The sequence below is a fragment of the Pipistrellus hanaki genome (assembly GCF_964339955.1).
Source record: "Pipistrellus hanaki genome assembly, chromosome: 1".
Taxonomy (NCBI): Eukaryota; Metazoa; Chordata; class Mammalia; order Chiroptera; family Vespertilionidae; genus Pipistrellus; species Pipistrellus hanaki.
Window position 1 is genome coordinate 38,139,848 of NC_140503.1, and position 14,709 is coordinate 38,154,556.

Sequence of the window (14,709 nt, forward strand, 5' to 3'; positions counted from 1 at the left end):
TCGATATTCCTATCTCCCTCTCCTTTCCTCTCTAAAGCCAATAAAGACATATTTTAGAAATAAACAGGTAAATGCAACCACTAAGCTTTTTGAAGTTAAAACCAACACTCCAATGATGATTGTTTTAAGGGCAAAAGTTATAGTAGTTAATTTAAAAAAACTAAAAAATACATATTTAAAGAAGAGTTTTTTTCAGCCCCATAATTTGGAACTGAATAGTGGCTGTCCCAGCCTCTCTGACTGGACTCCACCACTTGGAGCCTTGATTGCTTCACCGCTAACTTAAGAACAACGATAGTACCTGCTTTCTGTGAACACGAGGACTACACGCTAACAAGTGCACTTCCAGCGCGGGCGGAGCAGGCCAGGCACAGGCAGGGCTCAGCATCTATCTCGCGGGAACGTGAGGCTGTCCTGTAACGTGCTCTGTCACAGGAAGGAAGAAGACACAGAGGAAACATTCAATCTCAAACACCTCTTGTTTAGTTGAGAACTAAAAACAACAAGAAAATCACCCAAAGACAAATAAAAAGTAACTTTATTGACTGTTGATCTTACCATGAAATGCCTAAAAGAATAATTACAAAATAATGCAGTTTGTTTTTTTTACACTCTTTTGGTATCATCCCGCTATGTCGATCCTTTCACAGAAAGGATTCTTTACAATTTGTGCAGATAGAAAGCTCACTGTTGCAAATACAAATGCAGAAGCAGTGCATACCAAATCGGTACACGAACTCAGCAATGGACATTAACAAACGCAGAATAAATAACAGCTTTATACTTTTTTTTTGTGTTTTTTTTAAAACAATTTCCAAATACAAAAATGTAGGTATTCAAAATGGATTTCCATATACACACATATATATATAATTCTGCTGCAAACAGTGGATCACAAAACAAAAGTGTCCTCAACATGTTTCATTCTTGAAAACCCACAAGGCGATGCATCAATCCAATTAGAAAGAAGGTGTGCAAAACTACCAACTGTGCTGGCAGAACCCTGAAGACGTGGCTCAGCTGGAAGCTGAGAGAAAATAAAGTAAAAAGCGCTACCTAGTAAATACATTTATGTTTTTTGTTTTTTTCCTTGATCTTTTGCAAGAAACACTGAGAGCTGAGGAAACAGGGCAGGTAGTGACCGGGGCTCTTTCCAGACCAACTTCCCCAGGACCTGTCCCTCCAGCATCCACAGGAAACGGTGAATTCGTGATGGTGTCTAAGGAAAACAGTCACTAGATGATCCTTTTGCACCTTCACCCTTTTATACAGAGGCTGAGATACTTTTATACATTCTGATATCTGAAACTTTGGTTCTTTCAAAACACTGGATAGAAGTATAATGATTCCATGACTCTAGAACTCTACAGAATTTTTCCTTTTTCTTCTGAAGTGTCAAGTTAGACTGACTTGACCAGGCTTGTGTGCGCCTGTGTGTGTCTGTAATACTGACTCCCATCCATGGGTAACAAACACCGCATGTTCTGCCATCTCCTAAGTCTATATCTTTGTTACCTGAAAACTTAACTTTGTATAAAAATATGACTGTTTCTTTAAAAATAATAGTGTCGCTTCTTTTTTTTCTTTTTTTTTAATAAAACCTGGTAGGTAGAAAAATGGTATATCAAAATATGGTAAACAAATGCTTTAAATATGAAATCATTAAAAACATCTCCTAGAAAGACACTGTGCTAAAGTTCTCTCGTCAAGAGCGAGCAAGGCCATTGCATCTGAAGGCTGACGAGTTCATTCCCCAGACTCGGTTTCCTTCTATCCCCTAAGGGCAGTGGCAGAAACTGTCTTTGAAATGGCCCTTTCTCAAACACTAATGTATTCTGGATGCTTTTATGTCAACATTAAAAAGACATCCTCTGGATCCGTGGTTTTCAGCTCTGCTGATACGGGCTCCATTTGGAGAACTTTTCAGGAAAAGGCAGTCTGCTTGGGTCTAATTGAATTCACTGGAGGTGGGACCCAGGCATTTTTTTTAAAAAAAAACCTCTCCAAATAATTCTATTAAGCAACCAGGGTTGAGGATCACGGCAAAAGACGCATGAGAAATAGTCATTTTAAACTACATGAGTTAACGGATTGTCTGTAGGTATCATTCATTCAACAACGCATCCTTCCTGTTCAACAAGACCGGCCACGTAACGTAAGACAGTCACGGAAGCTTTACACACATAAAAAACACGCACCTTCTCATGTATGTATCTATGTATACTAACATCTGGGGAGAGTTAGGGCAGTTCTGGTGAAGCAGAAACTAGCATTCCCATCATTTGTTCTTGGTTTATTTAAAAAAAACAAACACTAAGCACGGACATTTTCTAAGACATTTTCGTAGTTTTAACAGAAAACAGAGTTGGAAACTCTACAGAATACATTGTGACATGAACACAGCTGCGCCATTCCTTTCTGGAAGGGCAGGGGGGGACGTGGCACTGGGCACGGAGGAGTCACAGGCGCCGCACGCAGCACGCAGTCCGTCTTCAGGTACCGCTTCGCTCACCTGCCGGTCCTCCCCGGCCTGCACGTCCGTCGGGTACATCTCTTTGGCTTGCTAGACGCACTGATCTTGACTGCTTCGCCGGTGTTCACGCTGGGACAGCCCCAGGGAGGCGGCGATGAGTGTGGGCTAGGCCACAGTCTCTCCAGAAAAAAGGAGACTCTTTTCTCCTCCCTCAAAACATGGGCTTTTCATGAGGGAGTGATAAAAAAAAAATATGTACAGGCACACACACACACCGAACACCATCCCCGTAATAAAAAACCATGATGCTGTTCCGTGTGACGGAACTAAAAGGACAGAACGGTGAGCAAACACACCGCGGTCCAACGTTCTGAAGGCGTGGTAAACCAGCGAAGCACTTTTCCTCCCAAAGGATCCTGAGCTCCAGGCACTTATCTTGCTGTACATTCTCTCTCGCGTCTGTGTGATACTTAAAGTGCAGTTGTCCCGAGGCTTTGTTCCCGTTGCAAATATAAAGCGAGAGCTGTGTTCTGGGGGAGGGACGTATGGCACGAGAAACAGGAGGGAACTCATGGCTTTCACGGCCCCCGGGGGACGGCGGACCGCCGCAGAGCTGCACGCAGACGCACTTTATACAACAAACTCTGGAACTTCGTCGTGAGTGAGGTCCAGAGAAAAGTATTTGCTGGTTCTTTTGACGGGGAAGGCGTCCTGGATGTTGACGCACTGCTGGGCCAGGCAGCTGTTGCAGTACAGGCCTTCCTCGTCCAGTTCGTGGCCGCAGCCAAAGGTGTAGCTCTGCGCAGTGTCTTGACACAGGCCGGCGATGCGCAAGAAGTCTTTCTGGTACAGCCTGATGTCATCGAGGCTCAAGCTGTGCCGGTCCGTGGAAGTCTTTGGTTTCCGACATATCGTCTGCAAAACAAGGGAAGTCTGAAACAGCTTTAAGAGGATAGGCTCAAGGGGAAAGGTTAGCAATACCGGTATTCGCCCCGTTTTAAAGAGAGAGGCTGCGAAACTATTGTATTTAAAGAGTTAAGGCAGTGGTCGGCAAAACTCGTCAGTCAACGAGCCAAATATCAACAGTACAACGATTGAAATTTCTTTTGAGAGCCAACATTTTTAAAATGTAAGCTTCTTCTAACGCCACTTCTTCAAAATAGACTCGCCCAGGCCGTGGTATTTTGTGGAAGCGCCACACTCAAGGGGCCAAAGAGTCCCATGTGGCTCGGGATTAAGGAACCCCCGCATGTCAAAGAGGTTTCTAATCTGAAACACCAGAACCCCTGAGAATAAAAACATCAGCATCACCAATAACAGGAAGAGCAGCTAACGTGTCCTGAGCCTTTAGTAGGTGGTGGTGGGCCCGGATATAAACACACTACGTGTATTATCAACTCAGTCTTGCTATGAGCCGAGCCTTATGAGGCGGGTGCTTTTATTCTCCCCAATTTTACTAATGAATAATCCAAGGCATAGAGACGTGAGTGCAACAGGAACCCAACTCTCTCGAGCATCTCAGAAGTCAAGCAATTGCCTTAAAATAAGGCTGCACAGGTAAAGAGGCTGTTTCTTTAGAATACGGCGGTTCGGTGTGCCAATGCTTTCATGCTGAGGTCTGTTATTATGTTAATAGGAAATGGAAAAACAAATTAATTATTTCCCCAGGAACAAAGACTGGAGAACCTTTTTTTGTGAAAAGCCAGAATTCTTAGGGTGGAAGAATAACCGGTGCAGGGAAGGCTGGGAGGCAGGTGCCAGGACGGAGAGGCAGCTCTTGAGCACCCCAAGGGGCCGAGTTCTGCCAAAGGCTCCTCGCAGCGGGTCACAGACGCCTGGAGCTCATTATCCCAAGAGGTGGCACCGGTTGAACACATAAATAGTGTGAAAAATGGCTCGGATAATTACATAAATGGAAGATACTAAATGGGTTATTAATGGAAACGAGGCGTTGTTCTCTCACTTATGCTGCGGGACACCACAAAGGCCAACATCGCTGTGAAAATTCAGAGGCAAAAGTACCAGGAGGAGAGAAGAGGGTCCGAGCCCAGAAATATTTCACCAGAAAGTGTCACCTTGGAGCACTCCCTGGAGGTGACCATCCCTTGTACTCATGTCCTCCCAGGCGCCCGTGGGCTTTCACACGGAGAATTCTGTAGGTCACTACCACACGTCCTCAAGGCGGGCACAGGAATGCTCTCCCCACTTTGTAGGTGAGGACTCTGATCCTTCGCGGTGCCCCACAAACATGTATGTACCATAAGAACTAACACTTAGTGGCCCAGCAGGGTGCAAACCCAGGCAGTGGGACCTTGGAGTTCATTCCTCCTAAGCATGTGGCACATACTGCTTTGGAAGTTACGCAGTAGAGCTTTCAGAAAAATATCTGTTCTTAAATATGTTTTCATTGATTTCAGAGAGAGGGAGAGAGAGACAGAAACACCAACGATGAGAGAGAATAACTGATCGGCTGCTTCCTACATGCTCCCTATTGGGGATTGAGCCCACAACACAGGCACGTGCCCTGACGGGGAATCAAACTGTGACCTCCTGGTTCATGGGTTGATGTTCAAACACTGAGCCACACTGGCTGGACTCAGAAAAATATTTAATAAAATGTCATTTCAATCGCTTCTCGGCCTTTTGGCTAAGATCAAGTGTAAAATGTCATTTCACATTATAACTATATAAATGAAAAAAGAAAGGGCAAATAAGAAAAAAAAAAAAAAGAGAGAGAGAAAAAGGCAATAGACAGAAATTACCAGAATGCAGGGGTGGGGTGGGGGGGCAGAAATAAAAGAAATACACAGAAGAAAAAAAAAAAAAAAGAGAGAGAACCCAAGAAAGAGATAGCAAGCACTCAGAAAATAGAGGTCAGGGGGCGGAGCTTGAAGATGGCGACCGAACAGATGGACTTGTTCTGACCCCGGTCCCAAAACAGATAGAAGCAACATCTGAGTCGCTCAGGGAATGTTGATTAGCAGCTAAGGGGCAGCGGATCACTCTAGGAAGGTAAGGAAGTGTCCGCTGGACAATTTTTCCTGACCAAGCGGCCAGCACTCCCGACTTCTCCCGGAGCTCCGGGCTCGGCGCAAAGGCGGCGCCACCCTACCAGGAAGGGAGCAGCTTCTCTGAGGCCTGGAAAACCCACAGCCGAGGAGTCCATCGAGCACCTGTGGCGCCCCGATCGGAGCAAGCGCGTGGATTCAAGGAAGCTCTTCAACCACCCACAGAAAGGTCAGAGTTTGCGTGGCTAGGCTGAGAGTTCAGGCTGAGATAGCCCCATTGCTCCCACGAGGCCCCGCCCCCAGAGCGGCCCTGAGCGCCGTGGCCCGGAGCGCCGCGAGGCCCCGCCCCCAGTGCGGCCCTGAGCTCCACGGCCCCACCTATTGATATATTGTAGCACCAAAGCGCCGCGAGGCCCCGCCCCCAGTGCGGCCGCGGCCCCGCCTATATTGTAGCCCAGGAGAGCTGCGAGGGCCCGCCCCCAGAGAGAAAGAAGGCCAGAGCAACCAAAGTCTGGGAGGTCAAACCAGTAACACTGACACCTAAGGGCTGAACTACAAACTGCCTTTTTTTTTTTTTTCTTTTTTCTTTTTCTTTTTCTTTTAATTAATCAAAAATAAATGGACACAAATAACTAAGATATAGCCTACCTAAAATTAAGGACTACCTTACAAAACTGAGGTGCAGTGGAAAGCTGGGAACTGCAAGACTCTCTGATCCAAGAACCAGGCATACCAAATACAATAACAGAGGAAGTGATTGAACTCTACTGGACAATTTTATGCTAATTATACTATTCTTTATTTTATTTTCATTTTTTACATTTTTTATTTAATTTTCATTTTTTACATCTTTTACTTCAGAAACGATTTTTTTTTCTTTTTTCCTTACTTGATTTTACCTTTTCAATTATTACATTTTTCAATCTCTATCTTCACTATTACTACTGCTATTTTGCAATTTTTTTTTTCTTTTTCTTTTCCTCCCCAGTACCATTTTACTTCGTCTTTATTTTACATTGGGAGTAACTTCATTCTATTTTAATCTCTACTATAGCATCATTCAACCCTATCTCAATTCGACCTTTACCCCATCACTTTCTTACTAAACTTTAACCTTTTAGTCTCCAGTTTATCCTATCCCTTTCCGGCTTTAGTTTTTCCTCTATTCTTTCTGTATACCCCCTGCTAAAGCTCTCACTATACTCATAGACCTAAGTTCCAACCCCTGATACAAGTGTATAAATATCACTCTCTGCACTATATTAACTAGTTAAAAAAAAAAAAAAACACAAAAAAAAACGGTTCTACTTTCTATCCTTTTCTCATTGTTTGAGTGAAGGTTGATTATTGTGAATATTTGTGCTTTTCAGTGAAATTGTTATGCTTATTCCAGTGTTGTTATTGTTGCTTTGTATTTTTTTTTAAATCCTCTGTTTTTGTTTGTTTCTTTGACTTCTGTATATCATAACCTTACTTAATAATAGTGGATATTGTATTGTAGTTTGTATTAATCTCCAAGTATTGTTACCGGCATTGGCTGGGCTCAGTGGTTGATCTATGGCAATTTTCTCCACATATATATAGTTTGTTTCCCATTTTTTTAGTTTGCTTCTTCTCTCTCTCTCTCTCTCTCTCTCTCTCTCTCTCTCTCTCTCTCTCTTTCTCTCTCTCTCTCTTACTCTCTCTTCTTTTTCTCCCTGTTTTCTAACTTCATTTTGTCATTACTTTATTTCTTCTTTGACTTTTTTTTTTTTTTTAATTTTTCTTTATTTTATTTTTACCTTCCTTCCTTCCTTCTCTCCTATACCCTAATTTGCCTATCGCTAGGGGTTACCTTTATTAGAGGTTATTAATATTGTAAATACATTCCTGTTAAGTGCCTCTCGTGTTGTACCTGGTAGTGTTGTATTTTGCACCTATAAATTAACGCAAGAGAAAGAACACCACATAACCAGACATCCTGAAAAGAGATACCATGGGAAGACAAAGAAACACCCCACAAATGAAAGAAAAGCAGGCATCACCAGAAAAGGAAGTAAACGAGCCAGAGGCAAGCAGCCTACCAGAGCAAGAGTTCAGAATAATGATTATTGGTTGGCTAAAAAGAATGGAAGAGAAATTTGACAATAACCAAGAAGAAATGAGGAAGAACCATCAGGAATTGAGGAAGAACCAAGAAGAAATGAAAAATGACATCGCTACCATGAAGAACTCAATAGAAAGCATCAAGAGTAGACTAGATGAAGCGGAAGACCGCATCAGTGAGCTAGAAGACAAGATGGAAAAAAATACCCAATTAGAGCAGCTTCTAGAAAAAAAGATTAAAAAGCAGGAGGAGAGCCTACGGGAGCTTTGGGACATTACAAAACAAAATAATATTCGAATAATAGGGGTTCCAGAAGGAAAGGAAACTGAGGTAGACGTGGAAAAAGTATTTCAAGAAATAATGACAGAAAACTTTCCTGAGATAGAGAAGAAAAAACCCACACAAATCCAAGATGCTCGCAGAGTCCCAAGCAAAATGAATCCCAGAAGACAGACGCCAAGGCACATTATAATTAAAGTGGCAAACAACAACAACAAAGTAAGAATCTTAAAAGCAGCCAGAGAGAGACAGAAAGTTACTTACAAAGGAACCCCCATCAGACTAGCAACTGATTTCTCAACAGAAACATATCAGGCCAGAAGGGAATGGGATGAAATATACAAAGTCATGCAAAGGAAGGGTTTGAATCCAAGAATACTGTACCCAGCAAGACTATCAATCAAAATTGAAGGGGAAATCAGGAGCTTCACAGACAAAAAAAGACTGAAGGAATTTATCTCCACCAAACCAGCAATGCAAGAAATGCTAAAGGGTCTACTGTAAAAATAAAGAAATAGGAATTGAAGAAGGAACATGGGTATAGAATAAAAATGCCATCAAATGAGTACCTATCAATAATAACCTTAAATGTAAATGGATTAAATGCTCCAATCAAAAGACATAGGGTGTCAGATTGGATAAGAAAACAAGACCCTTACATCTGTTGCCTACAAGAAACCCACCTCAGAAAAAAAGATGCACACAGACTGAGGGTGAAGGGATGAAAAAAAGTTTTCCAGGCAAATGGAAAGGAAAGAAAAGCTGGGGTAGCAATACTTATATCTGACAAATTAGATCTCAGAGTGAAGGACATAACAAGAGATAATGAAGGCCACTTCATAATACTAAAGGGTACAATCCAACAAGAAGAAATAACCCTGGTAAATATATATGCACCCAATACAGGAGCACCCAAATACATAAAAAAACTGCTGGAGGACATTAAGGGAGAGATTAATAGCAATACAATCATAGTAGGAGATTTTAATACCCCACTGTCACCCTTCAACAAATCATCTAAACAAAAAATCAGCAAAGAAATATCAATCCTAAACGACTCACTAGACCAGATGGAATTAATTGACATCTTTAGAACATTCCACCCCAAAGCCACAGAATATACATTCTTCTCAAGTGCACATGGGACATTCTCAAAGATAGACCACATTTTGGGACATAGGCAAAGTCTCTTCAAATTCAAGAAGATAGAAATCATATCAAGCATCTTCTCAGACCATAGTGGCATAAAACTGGAAATTAATTACAATAAAAATAATCCAAAGAAATCAAATACATGGAGACTAAACAACATGCTATTAAACAAGGACTGGGTTACCAGAGAAATCAAGGAAGAAATTAAAAACATCCTGGCAACAAATGACAATGAAAACACAACAATCCAAAATCTATGGGACACAGCAAAAGCAGTTTTGAGAGGGAAGTTCATATCCTTACAAGCCTATTGCAAAAAACTAGAAAAAATGGTAACAGATGAACTAACTCTACAACTCAAAGAGTTAGAAAAAGAGCAACAAGAAAAGCCCAGTGTAAGCAGAAGGAAGGAAATAACAAAAATCAGAGCACAGATAAATGACATAGAGACCAAAGAAACAATACATAAGATCAACAAAACCAAGAGCTGGTTCTTCGAAAGGATAAACAAGATTGATGGACCTCTAGCCAGGCTAACCAAGAAACAAAGAGAGAGGACCCAAATAAACAAAATCAGAAATGAAAGAGGTGAAATAACAACAGACCCCACCGAAATACAACAGATTGTTACAAAATACTACGAACAACTCTATTCCAACAAACTAAACAACCTGGAGGAAATGGACATATTCCTAGAAAAATACAAACTGCCAAAACTCAATCAGGAAGAATCTAAAAATCTCAATAGACCAGTGACGTGGGAAGAAATTGAAACCGTCATCAAAAAGCTTCCAGCAAACAAAAGCCCAGGGCCAGATGGCTTCACAGGAGAGTTTTACCAAACATTCAAGGAAGAACTAAAACCTATCCTCCTCAGACTATTCCAAAAAATCCAAGAGGAAGGAACACTTCAGAACTCCTTCTATGAAGCCAACATCACCCTAATACCAAAACCAGATAAAGACAACTCAATGAAAGAGAATTACAGGCCAATATCCCTCATGAACATAGATGCCAAAATCCTCAACAAAATTCTAGCAAATCGACTCCAGAAGAACATCACAAAGATCATACACCATGACCAAGTAGGATTTATTCCAGGAATGCAAGGATGGTACAATATCCGCAAATCAATAAACGTGATACATCACATAAACAAATTGAAAGATAAAAATCATATAGTCATATCAATTGACGCAGAAAAAGCATTTGACAAAATCCAACACCCTTTCCTGTTAAAAACTCTTAAAAAGGTGGGAGTACAAGGATCATACCTCAACATAATAAAAGCTATATATGATAAACCCACAGCCAACATTATACTCAATGGGCAAAAACTAAAACCATTCCCTCTAAGAACAGGAACAAGACAGGGATGCCCACTCTCGCCACTCCTGTTTGACATAGTTCTGGAAGTACTAGCCATTGCAATTAGACAAGAGGAGGAAATAAAAGGCATCCAAATTGGAAAAGAAGAAGTAAAGTTATCCTTATTTGCAGATGACATGATATTGTACATAAAAAACCCAAAAGACTCCATTAAAAAACTAATTGACTTAATAAATGAATTTGGCAACGTAGCAGGATATAAAATTAATGCCAAGAAATCCATGGCATTTCTATACACCAACAGTGAAACTACAGAAACAGAGGCTAAAAAAGCAATTCCATTCACCATCGCACCAAAAAAATTAAGATACCTAGGAATAAATTTAACTAAAGAAATAAAGGACCTATTTGCGGAAAACTACACGACACTGAAAAAAGAGATAGAGGAAGATGTAAGGAGATGGAAGAACATACCATGTTCATGGATTGGTAGAATCAACATCATCAAAATGTCCATACTTCCTAAAGCAATCTATAGGTTCAATGCACTCCCCATTAAAATACCAACGACATATTTCACTGACCTAGAAAGAACTCTCCAAAAGTTCATTTGGAACAATAAAAGACCCCGAATAGCCACAGCAATTCTGAGAAAGTAGAGTAAAGTAGGAGGGATCTCAATACCAGACTTCAAACTATACTACAAAGCCACTGTTCTCAAAACAGCCTGGTACTGGCACAAGAACAGACAAATAGATCAATGGAATAGAATTGAGAACCCAGATATCAACCCAAATCACTATGCTCAATTAATATTTGACAAAGGAGGCGCGAATATACAATGGAGTCAAGACAGTCTCTTCAATAAATGGTGTTGGGAAAATTGGACAGACACATGCAAAAGAATGAAACTAGATCACCAACTTACACCATTCACAAGGATAAACTCAAAATGGATACAGGACTTAAACATCAGACGGGAAACCATAAAAATACTAGAAGCATCCACAGGTAGCAAAATCTCAGACGTATGCCAAAATAACTTCTTCACTGATACTGCCCCTAGGGCAATGGAAGCTAAAGAGAAAATAAACAAATGGGACTACTTCAAAATAAAAAGCTTTTTTACAGCAAAAGAAACCATCAATAAAACAACAAGAAAGCCCACGGTGTGGGAGATCATATTTGCAAATATTACCACTGATAAAGGTTTAATCTCCAACATTTACAGACAGCTTATACAACTAAATAAAAGGAAGATGAATGATCCAATTAAAAAATGGGCAATGGACCTAAACAGAATATTTTCAAAAGAAGACAGAAGGAAGGCCAAAAGGCACATGAAAACATGCTCAAAGTCACTAATTATCCGAGAGGTGCAAATCAAAACAACAATGCGGTACCATCTCACACCTGTCAGAATGGCCAACATCAACAAATCAACAAACGACAAGTGTTGGCGAGGTTGCGGAGAAAAAGGAACCCTCGTGCACTGCTGGTGGGAATGCAGACTGGTGCAACCACTGTGGAGAACAGTGTGGAGTTTCCTCAAAAAACTGAAAATGGAACTCCCATTTGACCCAGTAATCCCACTTCTAGGAATATATCCCAAGAAACTAGAAACACCAATCAGAAAGGATATATGCACCCCTATGTTCATAGCAGCACAATCTACAATAGCCAGAATTTGGAAACAGCCTAGGTGCCCGTCAGCAGATGATTGGATCCAAAAACAATGGTACATCTACACAATGGAATACTATGCTGCCATAAAGAAGAAGGAATTCTCATCATTTGCAGCAACCTGGATGGAATTGGAGAACATCATGCTGAGTGAAATAAGCCAATCAACGAAAGAGAAACACCACATGACCTCACACATCGGTGGATGATAAAGATCTTTATAAACTGATGAACCAAGAGACAGATATAGAGAAAGTAAAGCAACAGGCAGACTGTCAAATTACAGTGGGGAGGGTAGGGATATTAGGGGGAGATAATAGATCAACCGAAGGACTTGTATAAATGCATATAAGTACAACCAATGGACATAAAACTATGGGGAGGGAGGGGATGTGTGGGAGGGAGGGAGGGAGGGGGGCAATAAAAAAAAATCAAGAAAATATGTAAAAAATAAATAAATAAATAAATAAATAAATAAATAAATAAATAAATAAAAAAAAAAAAGAAAATAGAGGTCAATATGAGTTGTACATTTTATCCAAATACTGCAACCGTGAGTTTTAGAGTATGATTAGGTTAGCATTAGTGTGAGCAGGTTATCAAATATCCTCCCATAGCATACTTTGAAAGTTTACTCTGAACGGGAGAATTAGAGTGTGGAGCAACACCTCTACCCAGCACACCTGACCCTTTCGTTGTTGTGGTCCATCAACACACACACACACACACACACACACACACACACACACACACACACAGTCAGCCTGAGGTCTGGACACCTGGAGTGTGACACAGGTGCATAATTTATCCAAAATCAAATCCACTCCAAGCTAAATGGAACCAGCAAATCAACTGGAAGTCAGTTCAGAATGAAACCGTAATGCATGTATCTGGTAAGAATCATTTCCTCAGGATTTTTAATTTTCGCCTCTATAGATAAATTTGCACGCTGACTTGCTATTTAGAGTGCTCAGTTCCCTCCATACCTGTGGAAGAGAATCGGTGCTCTGACCACGAAGTTTGACAACTGTTTCAGAGGAACTGGAGGTGGAAGAACCGATTTCTTTCACAATCAGCCCTAAAGTAAAACAGAAAAAAAAGCAATGAAGATTTCACCTTATTTTTTACACATACACTGCTGCTACTGAAAAGGAAAGATGAAATATTAACCATTATTGGAAAAATCTCACAGTGAGTCTTTGGTAGGAGAAACCCATTTGATCCTGTATCTTGTAGGAAACTGGGGTGAGGGATAGGTTGAGATGAATGTGGGGTTTGAGTATAGGAAGAAATTTAGAGCCTGAATCTTCTGAAATAAACTTCTCACGAAGCTATCTATGACGAAGTTAGAAGTAAAAACAAAGACCGCAGGATGGAGGAGTGTCTTTGCTAGCTCTCCTGCAATCTTCCCACTTTCCACGTAACACCAGCTCGGAGCTTAATCCCAGCCGGACAGTGACTTCTCAGTTTGGTCCACTTGGATGTGCAGTGGGTAATGTGAGGGCTCTGGGTTGATCCTCGGCCCAGACAAGTAATCAGCTATGTGTCCTGGCCAGGTACCTAACCACCCTGAGTCTCATATACAGGGGCTGACAGCAGCACCTACCAATAGTTTTATGACGATCAAAGAGCATGTGCATGACAAGCACGAAGTGCCGGGCCTGCACAGGAAACACACTCTTCTTAACTGGCAGGGACACTGTGGCCCATACCTCCTGCAGCCAATCCCCCTCACTAGTGAGAACCTGAAATGGGAGGCCGCAGGGAAGATCGGCAGGGTCCCTAGTCACCCCAGTGCTCAGGGGCAACCTGCTGATACTTGGAAACGCAAATCCAGGGCTGACACTTCCGTATGAGACTGCGGTGTGTGGGTGAAGCATCCCCAAGAAATGTTTCAGAAGGTAAAACTGCCAACAAGAGCTGGGAATGTATGGGAAGATCACTGACATTTTTCTTGCAAACAGGTGAGTAATTTAAGTACCTGGAAGCTTATTAAAAACAAAACAAAACTGGAATGTGATTCTCATTCAGCCGCTGCTAGTAACCTATAGAAATAACTTCCTGTGTTAAAGGCTTCCCTTGCACCCACTCCCCACAAGCACTTTCGTGTACATTGTTTCATACACACACATGCACACACTCACAGTGAGTGAGAGTGTGCTGTCTGTGCACCTATAATGTGCATATAATTATGAATTTATTTTAATACACATTGAAATGTTACTTGTAAGAAAAACTCAACCCATTAAACAAATGGACAGAAGGGAGGAAAGCTGGGTGTAAGAACTAAGCTGAGTGTGCCGGGAGCGCTGGCCTTTGTTGGTCAGGCAGAGGATCCTGCCACCACCGCAGGTCTGTTCCTGGCAGAGCACCTGAAGGCCAGGGTGCTGCTAGGCCAGCCAGTGGGATTCTCCCATATGGTCCCTCCTGCTCTTGTAGAGTGAGTGCCAGGGTGGGGGGACTGTGCTGGCCTTATTCATCTGATTCCCTGCCCCATGCGCATGGAGGAGGCTCGGCATCGGGGACTGTGGGTCTTTTTTATTTTTTAATATATTTTTACTGATTTCAGAGATGAAGGGAGAGGGAGAGAGAAATAGAAACATTAATGGTGAGAGAGAATCACTGATTGGCTGCCTCCTGCATGACCCACACTGGGGACCGAGCCCGCAACCCAGGCATGTGCCCTTGACCAGAATTGA

The 14,709-nt window shown here is 41.7% G+C and overlaps 1 protein-coding gene across 10 annotated transcripts in view; it reads right to left on the reverse strand.

Moving 5' to 3' along the window:
• Window positions 1-516: 516 nt before the first annotated feature.
• Window positions 517-14,709, reverse strand: part of FRMD6 (FERM domain containing 6) — an 85,257-nt gene continuing 71,064 nt past the window's right edge. For all 10 annotated transcript variants that reach the window (XM_084887045.1, XM_084887040.1, XM_084887043.1 and 7 more), the window contains 2 exons: window positions 12,997-13,088; window positions 517-3,388 (listed from right to left, as the gene is read on the reverse strand). In XM_084887045.1, the coding sequence (XP_084743171.1) occupies window positions 3,104-3,388; window positions 12,997-13,088 (377 nt within the window). In that variant the 3' untranslated portion in view covers window positions 517-3,103. The remainder of the gene's footprint in view (window positions 3,389-12,996; window positions 13,089-14,709) is intronic.